The 19,543-nt window shown below is 45.2% G+C and overlaps 1 protein-coding gene across 1 annotated transcript in view; it reads right to left on the bottom strand.

Annotated features, from left to right (window-relative positions):
- The window catches only part of Adamts9 (ADAM metallopeptidase with thrombospondin type 1 motif 9), a 189,328-nt gene that overhangs the window by 129,601 nt on the left and 40,184 nt on the right, over positions 1–19,543 (bottom strand). Inside the window, exons 10-12 of the mRNA XM_045135846.1 lie at positions 18,060–18,201; positions 16,676–16,780; positions 8,482–8,627 (exon numbers count right to left, since the gene is read on the bottom strand). Of these exons, the coding sequence (XP_044991781.1) occupies positions 8,482–8,627; positions 16,676–16,780; positions 18,060–18,201 (393 nt within the window). The remainder of the gene's footprint in view (positions 1–8,481; positions 8,628–16,675; positions 16,781–18,059; positions 18,202–19,543) is intronic.

Raw genomic sequence — 19,543 nt, 5'->3', positions numbered from 1 at the left:
CTTGAGGCCCTGACATGCCAATTCTCTCTACCTATCAGCCCCCCAACAATAAAATACAATAAACTAATAAACAAATAATTTTTTAAGCCAATAGCTTCTTGGTTCTCTATATAATCTATCTTAGCTGACTCTTACATGCATTAAATTCTGTAGATATTTAGACTGTAAGCAGCTCTTCCTTAAGGTGGACTCCCTCAGGTGGTACTGGTTTCCACCTTTGCTCACTCTGACGGTGATAAAAATGGAAAAAAAAAAAAAACATTCTGGGATTTTTTTTCTATAAACAATACACAGAAAACACTCTATGAGAGAGGTAATACTGCTGAAGGTCATAAGTATGGACTCTGAGAGTAAAGGGTTGCAGTCCCAGCCCTGCCACTAATAAGGCGCTTCAGTGCCCTCATCTGTAAGAGGGGACAGTATTCCCTCCTCCTCACAGGGCTGTGGAGATGGTCAGCCTGCTCATGCACGCAGCACTGAGCCAGAACTGCCACGCAGTAAAGCCTTCGTAATTGTTTAGCTATTGCAAACTTCATTAAAATACAGGCCAGGAGCTAAATCTGGCTCAATGACTGTTTTTTGGTTTGCTCAAAGCTAAGAATGGCTTTCACATTTGAGAAGACTTGAAAAGAATTAAAAGGAAAAATATTAAAATGACTTGTGAGAACTAGATGAAACCCACATGGCAAGGACTAGAAATAAAGTTTTATTGGGACATAGCTACATACACAATGCCCGTGAATGTCCTCACTGTATTGCCAAGGTCGTGACTACATAATTTGCAAAGCCTAAGATAGTTACTTTCTTGAGCTGGAGGGATTGCTAAGTGGTTAAGGCACTTATTTGCAAATCCACAGTACCCAAGTTTGATTACCCACTACCCATGTGAAGCCAGATGCACAAGGTGAGACATTCGTCTGGAGTTCCTTTGCAGTGGCTGAGGGCCCTCGAGTACCTATTCTCTCTATATCTGTCTCTTTCTTTCTCTCCCTTAAATAAATAAATAAAAATATTCAATTTAAAATATTTACTCTCAGGCTGGAGAAGATGGCTTAGCAGCTAAGGTATCTGCCTGCAAAGCCAAAGGACCCAGGTTTGATTCCCCACGATCCACATAAGCCAGATGCACAAGGGGGCGCATGTGTCTGGAGTTCATTTGCAGTGGCTGGAGGCCCTGGCACACCCATTCTCTCTGTCTGTCTGCCTCTCTCTCTCTCTCTTTCATAAATAAATAAATAAAAATATTTTAAAAATTTACTCTCTCAGTCTTTAGGGAACAACGTCATTGGTTCCAATGCTATTCTGGAATTACGTATCTGGAGCCATGTCTCAGTTCCTATCTAAGTGCCCAACCATCCCAAGGGGAGGCAGGAGCCCGTGGGTTGTTATATGACTGAGAGATCTGAACCAGACATGCTTAAAGCACCCAGCTCGCCCTGACCTACAGCCTATGGTCTGACCTTGTTTCCACAGTCTCTCTTTCGACAGGCTTTTGCATATCAAACTTGGTCTATGACTTTATTTGATGTTTTAAAAATATATTTATTTTCAAGAAGAGAGAGTGAGAGTGAAAGAGAGAGAATGAGAGAAGGAACAGTACATTAGGGCCTCCTACCACTGCAAATAAACCCCAGACACATGCATCACTTTGTGCACCTGGCTCTACATGAGTACTGGGGAACTGAACCCAGGGACGTCAGGCTTTGCAAGAAAGCATCTTTAACTATTTAGCTATCTCTCAAGCCCTACTTGATTTTAATGTAAAAGCAGAATATAGTTTCTTCCTTAGCATGCACATGACTTTAATGAATGCAAACGTGCCCTTCTGACCTCTGTGGTCTTTTTTTCTCTCCTAGACAAAGTGGCTTCTGGCAAAGGGGAAAGTACTGTGTAATAAAATGAGGAAAGTTTTAGCCCAGCAAATGTACCTTTCAGCGTGGAAAAAAGAAAAAACAAACAACTTCATAATTAAAACATTCAGTTAGATATGAGAACTTTTTCCTTTGTAGGCAGATACTGAAAATGATAGGCAATTCACATTTAAAAATAATATTGGCCACATTTTCCAACTAGTAACATTCCAAAGATTATCACGTGCCAAGCGGGGAGGGAAAGGATTTAAGGCAGTTGCGAGGTTAAGCATTGTTAGGTACAGCCAATTTGGATCTTCTCTTCAGATTTGCCGAGCATAACTGGGCCACTTAGCATGCAGGACCTGGGGGATGATGCATATGGTCCAGGCTACAAAGGCATTGTTGGCAGAGGCCTTCATAGGTCTATTCTGCCCTTGAGGAATGCAAGGAATTGATCTACACGTGGGTTGAAGCAGAGATACCAACCTCCTTTTTGTCTACTTATGATGGGTTACTGCAGTCAGAGCCAGGATAGCACACACTCTGTGGTGGTTTGATTCAGGTGTCCCACATAAACTTTGTGTTGTGAATGCTAGCTCCCCAGCTGATGGATATTTGGGAATTAATACCTCCTGGAGGGAGTGTATTGTTGGGGGCGGGCTTATGGGCTTTATAGCCAGTTTCCCCATGCCAGTGTTTGGCACACCCTCCTGTTGCTGTGGTCCATCTTATGTTGGCCAGGGGATGATGTCCACCCCTCTGTTCATGCCATTGTTTTCCCCTGCCATTGTGGAGCTTTCCCTCGAGCCTGTAAGCCAAAATAAATCTCCTTTTCCCAGAAGCTTCTCTTGGTTGGGTGGTTTCTAACAGCAATGCGAACCGGACTGCAACACACTCCGAATGGCAGAGCGAAATCCGAATGCTTCCTATGCTATCCAAGGAGTCTGGAGGGTAGGTGGAGAGAATTCTGGAAAGGAATTCAAGGCTTACAGGAGAAGGGAGGGAATTTTATCCATCCACTTAGTGATGCTTCCAAATGGGGCCATCTACGGGACTTTTAAACTTTTTATTACTTAGTGGCTATCTCTTCTCTAGTAACCAATTCTCAACACTATGAAAAGAGACCATCAAATTGACGGTCAAAACTGAAATTTTTTTGATAAAACAGAAATGTTGATTTAAAAAAAAAGAACTATTGTATTTATTTATTTGAAAGAGAGAGAAAGTGAAAGAGAGAAGGTGCACACCAGGGCCTCCAGCCACTGCAAACAAACTCCAGATGCATATGCCCCTTTGTGCATTTAGCTTATGTGGGTCCTGGGGAATCGAACCTGGGTCCTTTTGGCATTGCAGGCAAGTGCTTTAACCACTAAGTCATCTCTCTAGCCCCAAAATGTTGATTTTTAAAAGTGTGTTCTTACTTTAATTTTTTTATTAATTAGTTTTTTTTAAGTAAGCTTTCATCGGCAGTTGCTATGGTTGGAGCCTGTATTAGAGATATCTAGCATGTAATCCTCTCTTTCTAAACAAATGAATGCATTATTCATTTTAAATTTAGCCTATGTCATAACTTAACAAACAAAACTGACATGGTAGGAAAAGAAAATTCTTCTCTTTCTAAAGAATTAGGCTATTTTTTCTTTTCTTTTTTTGATGAATTTTAAGAATGTTCTACATGTTTTTATTCTTGTTCCCAGGAAGCTCAGAGCCAAATTTGAGCACAAAACCATAAGGCCCTACGGCCTGTGGGTGCTTTTCCATGTACCAATACAAGGTCTCATTTGATACCCGACGTGTGGGCTCTATTTAAATTTTACTCTATCATATGTTTCATGATCAGGAGATCATGCGACTGATTGTCCAATTCCAGTCACTTTAAGGGAGAAAATGGGAGCTATTAATACTTTTACAGAGGAACGGACAAAAACTGACATGGTCCTTGCAAAGCAGGGCTTATCCATAAAAGCATGGGTCAAAGCTGAGATCAAGGACTGGCGAGATGGCTCAGCAGTTAAAGGCACTTGCTTGCAAAGCCTGCTGGCCCAGGTTGGATTCCTCAGTGCCCACATAAAACCAGGTACACAAAGAAGTGCATAAGTCTGGAGTTCATGTGCAGGGGCAGGAGGCCCTGGTGTGTTCATTCATTCAATCTGTTTTTTTTTTTTTTTTTTTTTTTTTTTTTGCTTTCAGGGGAAAAGATTCTAAAAGCATAGAATAAAAAGTCTAAGTATATTCTTAAATGACATTAATGCTGTGGGGAAAATCTGCTGACATGCCTTGCATCCCACAAGTGGAACTGGCATCCTCTCCTTAGAGGACTGGGTGCAGGTCCAGTGTGGGGGACTGCTCCCCTCAAAGTCCCTTTTCACTCTCCAGCATGAGCCTCTGCTCCATGGAGACATTATTCCCAGAGAGAGAGAGGTCTGGCTTTTACTGTTTCCTGCTGTCCCTTCCCCTTTTCCAACTGGTCCAGGTCCCAGGTCCCTGGCTATGGAACCCACAGTGTTTGGAGGCAGACGCCACCCTCCACAAACAGAGGCACGTTAAGGTGCAATCACTTCCAGGGGCTCCACCAGGGCACTGCATCTTCCTTGAGCCTCTTGTACACACAGCCAGGACCAAGGCCTCTAATGGAGGTCTTTGCTGGTCGCCTCTTAACTTCTGAAAGCTGGGATCTCTTCCCTTTGAAGCCTAGGACCCTTCCTGCTGAGAGCTTCACACCGAGACTGTCTATCGCATGCCAGTCAGAGGTGCTTTATCTCTTCCTACTCTTCACGGCACTTCTAGAACTGCTTTAAGACTTTAAGACAAAAGAAATAAACTCAAACAAACAAACAAAAAGGTGCCAAACATGAACAGGATCTTCTTGAAACAAAATTGGAGGGGAAAAAAAGGCATTAATATTTATCTACTGTTTGAAATAGGGCCCTTATTATAAAACAAGAAACTTGATCAATACAGATACCAACATTTTTTGATTTGTAAAAATGATCATATCTGCAATTTGATATAAACTTCAACAAGCAAACAGCTAAGTCATACAGTTTAGTTTAGAAAGCAGTATGGTCCTTATTTTAAATGACACATTATGCCACTTATACTACATCTAAAATCTTCTAAAATATTTGAACTGACATACAAGTTATTTTCCAGGGATGATTTCTTGTGGGGAGTATTTAAAGGGAGAATAAAAATAATTATGCCCAAATTAGCATGTCTGATGATGTCAAGAATGTTTATATCATATGTTTTTTTGTTTCTGAATTTCCTTGAAAATGAACTATAAACTAGAGGATGGCAAATTGAGAAAAACACCATCATATATGTGTAGGATGAAAATGTTATAATGAAATCATTATTGTGCATGCTACCTAAAGAAAACTAAGACCAAGTGTTGGCTATACAGAAAATCTAAAGCTTTTACATTTTTCTTATTAAGTAGAGACTTTATGTGAATTCATCATGTGTTGGTACCCTCATTTCTCTCCTCCCTGCTCCCACTCCACTGAGGTCCCTCCTTAGTTGGACTGTTAGAAGCCACCATAGTACTCTGGGCTATGAGTTGTGAAAGCAGCAGTCAGTCATTGCAAGGGTTCGTTTTTAAAAATATGTTATATATTTACTTTTAAGGAGAGAGAGAGTGAATTAGACAGATGGGGGCAGAGAATGGGCGTGCCAAGGCCTTTTGCCACTTCAAATGAACTCCAGATACATGTGCCCCTTTGTGCGTCTGGCTTTACATAGGCACTGGGGAATCAAACCTGGGTTGGTAGGCTTTGCAGGTGTCTTAACTGCTGAGCTCTCTCTCTCTAGCCCCCTGCTTTTGCATTTTTTAACCAAAGCTATGGTATTAGTTTACACAGATTCTGTATCTCAGGGGTCTTTACCTGTCTTTGTTTGAGACAATGATGACATGGATATGATATCAAATTTGATATGTAAACAAAAATAAATTAAATTGCTCACCATTTGTAATTTGATCTACAGCACGTATTTGCAGACCTGGGCTTGCAAACTGGTGATCCATGGATGTTTTTTGCTGCTGCTGTTTTGTTTTGCATCATACAACCCAGATTTTGTCATAGACCAAAGATGCTGTTAGCATGAGGCTCCTTTCCAACCTGAGCCAGCCCGTCTGAACACACTTGCATGGCTTCAATTCAGTGTAAACTTTGTCCTCCGTAAGCCACTTCATGCCTTCACTTCCCTCGTGTGTGCTCCACTATAATAGATTCTGCCACCCTAATCCAAACTGTTTTTTAAAAGCAAATGTGTCCTCCTAGACAAAATCATTATGCATAACTTCAGAGAACCTGGGGTCTGAATACAGGCATCGGGAGTTGGTACAACTTGGTGTGCCAGCTATTCAGGAGGCTATGGCAGGAGGGTGGCTTATGCCTAGGAGTTTGAGGCCAGCCTGGGCAACACAGCATCAACTTGCCTCATACACAAAAGAGAAACATTGCTGGCTACATCTATGCCTATTCTATGAAGACATGGCCCTATACAGCTTCAACGACAAGGATGAGAAGATGCCTTACAAACTATGGTTTACTCTAATCCCTTCCATATTATTTTCTATTCCCTTAAACATCTTGGGTCCACGCAGAATGGAATATCATTATTTAAAATCATGATGGAGGGGCTTGAGAGACGGCTTGGCAGTTAATGCATTTGCCAGCAAAGCCAAATGATCTGGGTTTGACTGTCCATGACCCACACAAGCCAGATGCACAAGGGGATGCATGCATCTGGAGTTCATTTGTGGTGGCTGGTGGCCCTGTCGTGCCCATTCATTCTCTCTTTCTCCTCTTTTTTTCTCAAATAAATAAATAAAAATATTTATAAAAAATCAGGATGGACACTGATTATCAATAGCGCCAACTAACACATGTCCAACATGACAAATGCCAGAAAAGAAAACAAAAAACAAATCCATTGGCCTTATTTGAACATGTAATTCCTAGCAAGACTGGATTGGTGGAGCCTGCCAGGTAACCTCCAGCCTGCAAACTGTCAGCATGGGTTGGGAGCCTCAGTATCTCACCTGAAAAACTATACTGACTGGAAAACGAATTGTCTCCCTGGGACCCCAGATCCCCAGGGATCTGTTAATGTCACCTCCAGAGGACTGCAAGCTCTTCTCAGCATTTTAGTGGCTAGCTCGAATGTGTGTGTTAACCTATAGGGTGAATGAATTGTCCATTTCTTTGTTTCCTTTTGCAAATCTCTCTGCTCGCTCACTCACTCACTCCAGGAACATGCTGTCCCAAGCTCCAAAATTTGGGAAAACTCCAACCAGTGCAAAAGTGTCAGTTGCGACGTGTGTCGGCTGCACACCCAGAACCAGAAGAGCCAGGCTGCTCAGCACACATCCCTGGGGACCTGCTTTTTACAGATGGCGGCAAATACCGGGTGGTCCAGGACCCGTGAGAATGACAAGAGAAAGGCGAGCACTGGATGAGTCATCTCTATCGCCCCAGCCAGGGCCCAGGACCCATCAAAGAGGATTAAACATGAGCGCTGCTCTCACTGCTGGCCTGGGAACCTCCTCCATGGAAATGGCTATAGACACTTGAGGACACCTAAAACTCATCCCAGCAGAAACCACAGGCTGCTCAGAGCTCAGCACTGGAGGAGACTTAGAACCCGTCTCCCCAAGCTCAGGGACACTGCAGAGGAAGTGGTGGATTAAACATGAGCACTGCTCTCACTGCTGGCCTGAGAACTGTCTCCTCAGAGATGGCTGTAGACCCAAAACTTATCACAGCAGAAAATAAGGTGTTGCCAAGAGCTCAGCACCTAAAGGAGACCTAAAGGGGTGGAAAGAATTCAAGGGCCACAGGGTGGGAAGGAGAACCGCCGGGCACTGTGATAACAGACTGTCCATTCCTGACTGCACAGTGAGCACCAATACCCCTACAAGGCCTGCCCCGTTTCGAGCAGATAAACATGTTGACATAGAGGGCAGAGAAGGGCAAATGACAGCAACAACAAAACGGAGGAAGACCACAAAACAGAGGAAGGAGGACCTTGAAAGAGGAGGGTCCTCAGTGGAATAAGAGGGGACAAAAGGGGATAACGTCATGGGAACAGGACAAAACTACAGTGTGTTCATATGTTAAAGTTCCCAATAAAATATTTTAAAAATGGATGTCTAATAAGATACACACTTGAAATTTCAAAATGCTTCATAAGAATAAACATTCTTAAATGAATATAAAGCATAGCCAAAGGAAATTGATAACACCAGAAAAATACTAAATAAATGGAGGAATAAGCTATGTTCATAAGCTGAAGGACTCCAAACGTATATGTTGGTTCACCTCAATTAATCTTTGAATTTTATGCAATTCTAATAAAATACCCAGCTGGCTTTGATTAAAATTGATATGCATATTAAAAAATAAGAGACATCAATTGTTTGGTAGTCGCACAGAATTCATAGCAAAGGATATAGGTAGATAAAAATAAAAGCATGACGTGAGGTACTTGGACATACAGACTTGGGGTGCCCTTTAGTCCAGCCAGCCCTCTCTCTTCATCATCCTCCACAGCAAAGGGTCCCCTTTGGGAATATTTCCCTCCTGCTGCCCCGGCCATACCGGCAGTACCTTCTGGAACTTACTCTGGTCTGTTGCATTCTCTGATGGCTGTTTTGATTCCTCCTCCACAGGTTCTCGAGCAGGTTCCAAAGTGACTCCAACTCCCCCAGGATCCGTCAGTCTCGGGGACCTCCATTTCTTTGGGAACACAAAACCCAAACTTGCAGTGCTGCGTTCAATAAGGGGCAGAGTGAGCGGGAGCGTCACCGGACCAGCCGCGTCTGCAGCGCCGCGCTCGGTGGTGCCCCGCACGCGCTGCTCAGAGACGCCGTCAAAGCAGCGCGTGTGCGGGCACGGGCTCCGCGGGCACTCGGGCCCTGCGAGGGCCCACTCGGTGCGCCTTCCTTTGAAGCCTTGCTCTGGAAAAGACTGGCCTGGGCTGGAGAGAGAGCCCAGCAGATAAAGACACTTGCTGGCCAGCCTGGTCCCTTTCCCCACTCAGTACCCTTGTAAAGACAAATGCACAAAGTGACTCATGTTTCTGGGGTCTGTTTGCAACGGCAAAAGGCCCTGATGTATTCATTCATTCATTTTTTTTCTCTCTCCCTCTCTCTTTCTCTCTCTCTCTGCTTGCAAATAAGGAAATAAAAATATGTTTAAAAATAAATTAATAAAAAACTGGCCAGTGAGTGATTGAGTCCAGGTGACTGAGTGACTCTGACAACGAGCTTTAAAACTGCTCAATTACTCTACATACTTGAGAAGATAAGCAGTGTAAATGGGCAGACTCGTAGCAGACAGGAACTAAAGTGAGTTCAGAATCCGTAGTGTGAATCTCCATTAACAAGGCTTAGAGGTGTTACAGCCTGCTAAACTATAATGCTTTCTTGTTCCCCATGGTTTGAAACACTCAATTTTAATTAAATGGAGGGTGGAAGCTAGTTACATGATTCCTATAAACTCACTCCAAGAAAGCTCTTAGTATCAGACTAAACCAAAAGGGACACATTACAGAGTCCTCAACTTTATTACGTTTTTGTTACTATCACTTTCTGATTCTTCACCCTGGAGCAGGAAGAGGGTCATAATGCTAAATAATAATAATAATGATGATGATAAAGTTCCCCCAGCAGGGCAGGGAGTGGATAAACCCATTCCAGCTCTCTGTCATTATTGGGGTGTCAAGTCGTGACACAAAGTTCAGGCCACTGAGCAGGGACAAAGAAGAACAGCGCCAGGGGCAGAGGAGGGCGGTGTCCTGGGGCTCATTCAGATCTCTGAAGGGGAACCAAGGGGTTGTCTGCAGGAGGACTTAAGAGAGGGGAGTGGTGGAGGCAGGCGATGGAGAACACCAGGCGTGCGACAAAAGAGGAGACAGATAAGGACACTGCTCTTCTCGTGAAAGAGCTGGTGTAAGAAAGGAAGGGTGCCATTTGGTTCTCCAGCTGCACTCGCCTCCTCCCCTGTCCAGATCCTCTCACAGATGGCCCGAGGCTGGCCCTTCACCCTGGGCTGTGTAGTAAGGCTTGTGAGGACTGTACCTGAGCCTGGGACACCCTGGCCTCAACACCCACTCAAGATGCAATGTGTACCCAGACAGCAAAACCACACCTCTCCTGGAACTCCTGTTATACTTAGCTTTGCCGTGGCTGTCAACATTTCTCAGAGTACATGTGCATGACAGTCACAGGTAACTTAGCCTACAGTCTCCTGCTCTAGCAGAAATGGACATGAACCATGCTTGGGATCTCCACAAGTGAGACAGCAAGCTCTAAAAAGCTGAGGTTACTGTTAATATGCTTTCAAACGCTATTATTTTTACATGCAAACAATGTAAAAATTATAATATTATTTCTATATGTAATCAGCATAAAAATTATAAGCACCCCATTTATCCACACCATTACTTTCCAAGGTTACTTGTAGTTAACCATGGTTAGAAAGTATTGCATGGAAAATTCCAGAAGTAAAATTCTGGAAATAAACAATTTATACATTTTTAAACAATTAAAAATTTTTAAATTTGGTATTCTAATAACAAAACAGAATATTAAAAGCAGCAAAATAACGTTATTAATATTCCGTTTTGTTGAGCCAGGCGTAGTGGCGCATGCCTTTCATCCCAGCACTTGGGAGGCAGAGGTAGGAGGATCGCCGTAAGTTCGAGGCCACCCTGAGACTCCATAGTGAATTCCAGGTCAGCCTGGGCCAGAGTGAGACCCTACCTCGGAAAACAAACAAACAACAGCACCTGGTTTACTGCACTTTATCCCAGATCTGTAATACAGGAGCAAGCACATAGGTAATAGACTACACGTTCTGTACCATGTCTGTGCAGGATAAGGGGGCTGCTGTGAAGAAGCCTTTTAAATGCTCTTATTCACACTGAGCCTTTGAAACCTACTTTATGTGCAAGTACATGTCAGGTCACAATGACACTTCAAGGGCTCAGTGGCCACACCAGACAAGGCAGGTCAAGCGGGTCAAAGGTTAGCAGGTTAAACCAGTTTGGCTCCAGAGGCGGCTCTTGCGTAAATGGCATGGCCTTGGGCGAGTCGATGAAGCCTGTTTGCACAGCTAAATGGACAGCTACCTGCCAAAGTCTTCCCTAGAACAACCTGAGGCAGGACATCTAGGCATCAGCTCAGCACGTGGGCCAGACGGCTTAAGTGATGAGAGGAAGGACAGTGACACGCATGTGCATGCACTTCACACTGCCCAGGCGCTGTCCAAGCGAGCTGGCACACTCCAACACAAAACCAAGATCCAAAACTGGGACCCACACGATGTTGCAAGTTCTAATTCCACATCTGATCTCACGTGACAGTATGGGTCCAAACAAGGAAAAACTGTAAAATTGTTGTTACACTTTGTGAAGAGGGTGTAGATAAGTACAAATGAATTTTAAGTTTTCACTTGGATCCCATCTCCAAGATCTTTACACACACACACACACACACACACACACACTAACTAAAATTCAAAAAAAAAAGTTGAAAATTGGATACATTTTTTTGAGTAGGGTTTCACTCTAGCTCAGGCTGATGGGAATTCACTATGTAGTCTCAGGGTGGCCTCAAATGCATGGCGACCCTCCTACCTCTGCCTCCCAAGTGCTGGGATTAAAGGCGTGCACCACCTTGCCTGGCCTTTTTTTACATTTTTTTCCCTCCACTTCAGTTTTTTTATTATTTTTTTTTTAATTTTTTTTTGTTCATTATTTATTTATTTATTTGAGAGTGACAGACATAGAGAGAAAGACAGGTAGAGGGAGAGAGAGAGAATGGGCGCGCCAGGGCTTCCAGCCACTGCAAACGAACTCCAGATGCGTGTGCCATCTTATGCATCTGGCTAACGTGGGACCTGGGGAACCGAGCCTTGAACCGGGGTCCTTAGGCTTCACAGGCAAGCGCTTAACCGCTAAGCCATCTCTCCAGCCCTCCATTTCAGTTTTTGAGAGTGTCTCTCATTAAACCGAGAGCTCACCGATTGGGCTGCAACATCTAGCTAGAGAGCCCCGGGGTCTCCTGTCTCCACCTCCCCAGCGCACAGCCCACCAGGACGGGCATGTTACCGAGGGTCTGCGCTCAGGTGCTGTACGTGCATGACAAGCAGGTCACCTACTGAGCCACACTCCAGCCTTAACTGACACACTGTGCCTTCCACCCATGCCCAAACGGAGCTTGCTGATGACATCCACAGAAAGCCTGGAATTGTCAGCGACAGAAAGGGTGATGGAATGGCAGGTAAAACCTAGAGCCTGACAGCTACTTCCCATCGCCCTTTCTTTACCTCAGAACCGGCATTTGTCTGTGTTTTCCTACAAACAGAGGAGAACAAAGAGATGTCGATGGAATTCCAGGCACAAGATTGATCAGGAAGGACTGGAGAGGTGGCTTAGCAGTTAAGCGCTTGCCTGTGAAGCCTAAGGACCCTGGTTCAAGGCTCGATTCCCCAGGACCCATGTTAGCCAGATGCACAAGGGGGCGCATGCGTCTGGAGTTCGTTTGCAGTGGCTGGAGGCCCTGACGTGCCCATTCTCTCCCTCTCTCTCTCTGCCTCTTTCTCTCTGTCACTCTCAAATAAATAAATAAAAATAAACAAAACAATTTTTAAAAATTTTTAAAAAAGATCGATCAGGAAGCCCTCTATTCTGTCGGCTCTGCCTTCACTCTGCTGGGAACTCAGAATCCAGGGCGGAGCTACAGCAGGCTGCTGTGACCTGGAGGATGCGATCAGTTCCACATTATGCTTAGCGCATGTACTATTTCATTGTGTGTCAAAAAACAGTCAGTTTGTTGAATCAACAGTAGCCACATCTGATCTGAACAAAACTCCTAACCAACATACAAAAACGCCGAGCTGTTACCCCAATTCAGTCCTCGGCCCTCACTGCTAAATACCTGTTAATAAATTATATGAAATGGGCAGAGAACTTCTACAACCGGACCTGGATTTCAGCCATGAGAAATGCCTTGAAAATATGCCTTTCCCTCTTGCTGCATCAGACCGCGGCCCGCGGACCCATCTCCTCACCAGACCTTACCGCCTCCCAAGGCAGACACCGCAGTGACCATGATTCTCATTAGTCGTCACCACAAACCTCACAGCAAAGTAAGAGTGTAGGATTATCAGAATGACTTTCCCACTGTTCTGACAATCAACAGTATCCAAAATTGACCTTGGAGCAAGAGGCTGGATGTGGGGGTATTTTGGAAAATATGCATGATGACAATCCACTTTACCAGGCAAATGTGACAAATTATAATCACACATTGGGATAGCCGTGACACCCAACCAAACACCGAGTAGCTGTGGGTTCACAGGTGAAATGAAATCAACATTTCTTAAAGAGTCCAAAACTGGCATGTTTCACAAATGCATCTTTTTTTTTTTTTTTTTTTTAAGGTTGGAAAGGGGATATGGATGTCAATTTTGTTTCAAGGAGACTTGAAACACAAAAGACTTTTCAACCTTAGGCTCACAACCAGGGCTAACATGAAAATGTCCTTGGAGAATGGAGAAAATAAAGAGACATTAGTGAGTCATTTTTCAAAATAACATTGTGTCAGCAGCTCAAGATAGATTGCTGCTGAGGGAGCACGGCAGAGAGAAGGGGAAGAAAGGAAAAAAAAAAAAGAACTCTATGGTAGAGGGAACGAGAAAGTGGCACACAGATAAAAGATGCCCACGGTCACTTGTGAGGGATCGACATTAAACAAGCAAACAAACAAAAATCACACAGAGCTTCTGTGTTAGCACACGGCTCGTGTGGTATCTGTGAAATGCAAAAACACCCTTCATTGTATTTATATATAGCCGCATCTTTAATAAAACCTGTTCAAAGAGGCCACATTTCCAACAACTGAAGTTAGATCTATCATTTTCTCTGAACGGTTCTTTTCTAGATCTATTGAGAGCCTATCCCATGGAAAACACAAGCCACGTTTGAGTCGACCACAGGCGGCTGAGACAGGCTCTTCGGAAAAGTCCCCCAAGACTTTCCACCTCTGAGAAACTGTGAGCGTCCCCTTAACTCCCTCTCTTCTCATTCTGCTGCACAAACAGAAGTTTAGGAAGAGACCAAGAGGACCTCCTTCCAAGATTTTCTGATTCCACAACGGGTGAGGAAAGACTACAGCTCGAGAATTGCCTCAGTGGGAGTCGGTCATCAATATTCTTGGGAATTCTCCTCTGTTGTGGTTTTTCTCTTGAGAACAAGGGTCAGAAACAAGCAGGGTGGGTGGGTGTGCGCAGTAAAGTGACTAACCATGCCAGAGCTGACACCAGGCAGATTCAGTGTGAGTGACATAATTGGCTGGCTTGAGCCTCAGCCAACTAAGTTGTCAAGTAGGCGTCGTCTTTGCTACCGTCTCCTGTCAACTGGTAGCAGCTGTCTGGGTTACTGTGTCTAGAAGGATTAGAAAGATTCTTGTCTAGAGGGCCACATCTAGATGACTGTGTAAAAGAACGAGTGTCCTTTGATTTTTTTTTCTTTTTATTGGTTTTTCAAGGTAGGGTTTCACTCTAACCCAGGCTGACCTGGAGCAAACACTGTAGTCCCAAGCTAACCTTGAACACGTAGTGATTCTCCTACCTCTGCCTCCCTAGTGCTGGGATTAAAGGCTTGCACCACCACACCAGGCCTATTTAATTTTTAATGAGTGACATGCAAGCCCAAGAATCATATTCCCACACAAACCTATGAGCCTACAGTCACCAACACACTAAGCTAAATGTCCCAGAAAAGATATAAGATTTACTTTTTGGACAAAAAGACATACTTTCTTTGTTTGGTAATCCAGTGAAAGTTTTAGAAGATATGATGCCTGTGTTAGGGTATTTCCAGGGACAGCCCACTTTGAATGAGCCGCTCAGGTCCCAGCTCTGGGGGGAAATGAGGGAAGGAGCTAACGGGACGGCAGCTGAAGTCCAGTAGCAGGTCACCATCACGGCTTAACAAAACACTTTCACAACCTCAGCTTCTCATATCATAATTGCGCTGAGGGGTGAGTGAGGACAGGAGTGTGGCCAGTGGACAAGGAAGGGGCGCAGGAAGCTGAGTTAAACTTGTCCCCACAACCCACTGTCCCTTCAGAAGGCAGGAAAAGGACGACAGTGGCGAAAGTCCACCCATCAGGGTGTGGTGAAGCTCTTCCCCAAGTGACTTGAGTAGCTTGAGGTAAGACACGTAGGTTTTATTTTATTTTATTTTTATTTATTTATGGTCTCCTGTGTATAAACTCAGAGAAGGGAGAATAAAATGCAGTCATCTCTAGAGCCATGATCAAGGAACCATTGTGCCCTATATTCTATAAGGTAAAACAAAAGGAAAGGATGTCTTCAAAGTGAGTAAATAAAGTGGAGCATGGGAAAAAGAGAGAAGAAATATATAAAGAGGAGAAGGATTTCAGAAGTATAGTCTAGGAATTTTAACACTGTCAATGACAGAATCCATATTGATTAAACATACCAGGGACCATAGCTAAAATCATTTACTGACAAATTTTTTTGGGGGGGTTGTAGGGAGCGGGTGTGGCAGCCATTCCAAGATGGCGCGCAGACTGCTGCCAAGTCGTATGATTTGCACCTGACTTCCTCATACACCCCTGAATAGCCACGTCCGCGGTGCGCACTGCGCAGACTCGTTGCTATGCAAGATCAGAGCATCTGACGTTGTGCTGACGTGAGCCTATGGAAGAGACTTACGCGGCAGACTGTGAGTGGTGCAGGCTAGGGATTTAAGGAGGGACTGGGAAGGGCTCGGGGTTCATTTCTTTCTTTCTTTGCACGCGGTAAAGGTTCCTGAATAAACTGCACCACTCACAGTCTGCCGCGTAAGTCTCTTCCATAGGCTCAGTCAGTACAACGTCAGATGGTCTGATCTCCTATAGCAACGAGTCTGCGCAGTGCGCACCGTGGACGTGGCTATTCAGGGGTGTATGAAGAAGTCAGGTGCAAATCAAACGACTTGGCAGCCGTCTGCGCGCCATCTTGGAATGGCTGCCACACCCACTCCCTACAGAGGTGAGGATAATGATGACGTCATTAGCATACCACCGTTACTTTTAGATGCATGCCAGGTGCAGAAGGTTAAGTTAATCATACTCCTGGGTGCGTGGGATGCTTGTCACTGGCCCACACAGACAGCAGGTTTTGTTTAGTTATTAACAAATCAGTGGGAGCCATCAAGACAGTTCATGAGAATCTGGATTTAGATACGTCCCCGGTGATGTCATAAAAGAAACAGCATACTTGGTAAGAAGCCTGGTGGGCAGTAATGGATACAGGAGGTCCACGGGACTTTTATAGTTCTTTGGTTCTAAAATGTGTTGCATAATAGCTTTCCAGCACCACCCTCAGAAGAGAGATGAAAATAGACTCATTTATTGACAAGTCAACTTCACAGTTTTCAACAGTCAGACAAACCTTCCTCTTCAAACTTTTGTACTGAGGCTGGTGAGACAGCTTGGCCATAAAGGCCCTTGCCTGCAAAGCCTGTCAGACTGGGTTCAGTCCCCCAACTCCCACATAAAGCCAGATATACAGGTGACCCATGTGTCTGGAGTACATTTGCAGTGGCAAAGGCCCTAGCATGCCCATACACACACTCTCTCTCACACACATAAATATACAAAACTATTTAAAAAACATGCACGCTAAAATTACTTTACATGCTACCACATTATTTTACATGCTACACATCACACTGATTATCCAGCCAACTCAAATGCATTTCTGACCCAGGACAGACAGACAAAGCAGGGTACCACTTGCCTTTCCCGGTTCACACTCGGTCCCGTCTGCCCAGGGCGTGTGCTGAGTCCGGCAGCCCTTGTGTGCCCCGTCCACGTTGTTGCACCAGAGCCGCCTGCACTGCATCTGCTCGGTTGGGGAGTGGGGAAGACAAGGCGGAGATGCTGATCAGACAAGGCAAGGAGACCTTTCTTCCAGGGCCTCATGGGGGCCTGAAGACAGATGCTTTCTCTTCGTAGGATCAGTGACAACAGATCCCGAAGCACAGCCCGAGACACATCTCTATGCAAGGTGAGACACGTGCAGGGCGCTCAGAGGGGGGCTGTGGCGCACGCGAGACATTCTCCCCCTATCATTCGGTCCTGGTCCTCTGCCACAGCCCCCCACGTGAATGAGCCTCGGGGGGCGGCTGACAGACCCCGCGGGACATCACAACGCTGTGTGAGTCGGAGATGTGGGACTAGCTGTGACATGAAGTTTGGCTCGTCTGTGTGGTTGGTCGGAAGTGATTCTATTAGTCCCAGGAATGCATGACCATGCTGTCAACAATTCTAAGATTGGGCTGAGGAGGCGGTCAGCCGTTAGAAGTGCTTGCTTGTAATGTCCGCCGGCCCAGGTTCAGGTCCACAGCACCCATGTAATGCTAGTTGCTCAAGGCGGTGCATGCGTCTGGAGTTCATTTGCGGTGGCAGGAGGCCCTGGCATACCCGTTCTCTCTCTCTCCCTAGTAAGTTTTTATTTAAATTTTAAGGTATTGAGGGTTGTTAGAGGAAATACAGGATGGGATCCTGTGATAGAATTCTGTCATGTTAAAAATATAATTAATGGGGCTGTAGAGATGCTCAGTAGTGAAGGCCTGCAAAGTCAAAGGACCCAGGTTTGATTCCCTGGGACCCACATATGCCAGATACACAAGGTGGTGCATGTGTCTGGAGTCCGTTTGCAGTGGCTGGAGGCCCTGGTGCACCCATTCTCTTTCTTTCTCTCTCTCAAAATAAATAAATAAATTAATTAAAAATACATCATTAATGGATGCTTAAGCACACACCACTCAGCTGAGGAAAAGAAAAAATTACGGGTAAGCTGAAGGTTTGTCTATTCAACCTGGGTCCCCTTCCTGTCCCCTTCCCCAGAGGTGACCTTGTCCTGAGAAGCGTTCACTGTCTTTCTCTACGTTTCTGTACAAGTACTTTGGAAGCCACCAATGATATTTAGCACAAATGCTTCCTACCAATGGGTGTGCCATCCCTTCTCGATGCATCTTTTTGTTTGTTTGTTTGTTTTCAAGGTAGGGTCTTTTTATAAAAATATATATATTTTGGGCTGGAGGGATGGCTTAGCGGTTAAGGCGCTTGCCTGTTAAGCCAGAGGAGGGCCGGGTGGTGGAACAGTCCTGAACACTTACCATGTATGGGCACACCTGAGAACCGGGTCCAAAAATCAGCTCACACTGCTTGTTCACATCGTAAAGGAGGCCCGGCAGCTGGGAAGGCAAGGGGTACGTTCTGGACTCGGGCTCGTTCAGCAAGCACTCCCCGTAGCCAGTACTGTGGAAGCAGAGCAGCGGGTGGTGAGGACGCCGCCTGCCGAGGGCTTGGGTCACACAAGGCCACACTCGGCACCTGCAGGTCCCTTGCTAGCCATGCCTTATTCTTTTCAAGGCTGAGACGGTATTTCTGGTTCAGTCATTATGGACCCATAGACTATGATATGAGATAGCCACAGTGGATACAATATCGGTAAAAGCACTGATTATCTCTGAGGGCAATTATCTGTTTATTTAGTTTTGCACGTGTGTGTGTGTGTGCACGCGTGCAAGTGCGTGCGTACACTCACGTGTGTGCCAACAAGTGGAGGTCACAGTGCGTGCTGGTTGTCCCTATACATTGCTTCTCCATTCATTTTCATGAGACGGTCTGTCGCCGAACCCAGAACTCATCGATTAGGCTGGACAACCTAGCCAGCAAGCCTGGGGCTCCTCCTGTGTCTGCCTCCCCAGGCCCCAGGGTGACAGGTGAGGGGGTGGGTTCTCAGGGAGCTGAACTTAAGTCCTCATGTTTATATAGCAAGCAGTTTACCCATACAGCCATTTCCCCAGCCCCTGTTTATTTTTGATCATCTTTCCCAGGAGACTCTAAGCTTCCTCAGGCCACATAGAGTGTTTTGTTTCTCCACACGCAGGGAGGGTCTGGTAGGCCACAACAGGTGTTTGCTGAGGGGGTGAGCAAGGGTTCCACCGCTCACAGCAAGACAACAGCTCACTCCGCCTGCTTAAGGAAGAAACACATCAGCCCTCCAGGGCCTTCATGTCTCTGCAAACAACTCTTTTGGAAAATCCACGCTGGGTGGGTTCTGATTAATAAGTCCCCTCTTGCTTGTGGTTACAGAAATCTATAGCCAGTGACTTGGGACAATCGTTTAACCGTGTGTACTTCTGGGAGAGGACAGCAAGGAGTCTGCTAAGCAAGGACATTTTATAATGTCACTGGATCCTTGACTGGCCTAGCAGGAGGCTAAGAAAAACAAAACAGAAGCAAATACAGGTGGGAGACGGCTTGGTAATAAAGCTCTTGACCATGCAAGTGTGAGGAGTGAATTGAGGTCCCCAGAATCCACATAAATGATGGTCCCAGTGGCTCAAGCCTGTACTTTGAACACCGCAGAGCTGTAAGCAGGGACCCCCCAGTCCTGCAGGCTAGCTTGTGTACCTGAATTGGTGAGCTCGGGGTCCAGTGCGAGACCTTACCTCAGAAATAAGGTGGCGGGTGACTGAGGAGGACACATGAACCTACTTACGTACTTTCATCCACAGGAACATAGACATGCATACACACACATGCGTACACATGCCAAAAAAACCACACATATACAAGGAAAAGAGAAAGGGAG

This window comes from Jaculus jaculus, chromosome 16 (assembly GCF_020740685.1).
Source record: "Jaculus jaculus isolate mJacJac1 chromosome 16, mJacJac1.mat.Y.cur, whole genome shotgun sequence".
Taxonomy (NCBI): domain Eukaryota; kingdom Metazoa; phylum Chordata; class Mammalia; order Rodentia; family Dipodidae; genus Jaculus; species Jaculus jaculus.
The sequence above is the reverse complement of the archived record's forward strand: the minus strand, read 5'-3'. Positions and strand labels throughout refer to the sequence as shown.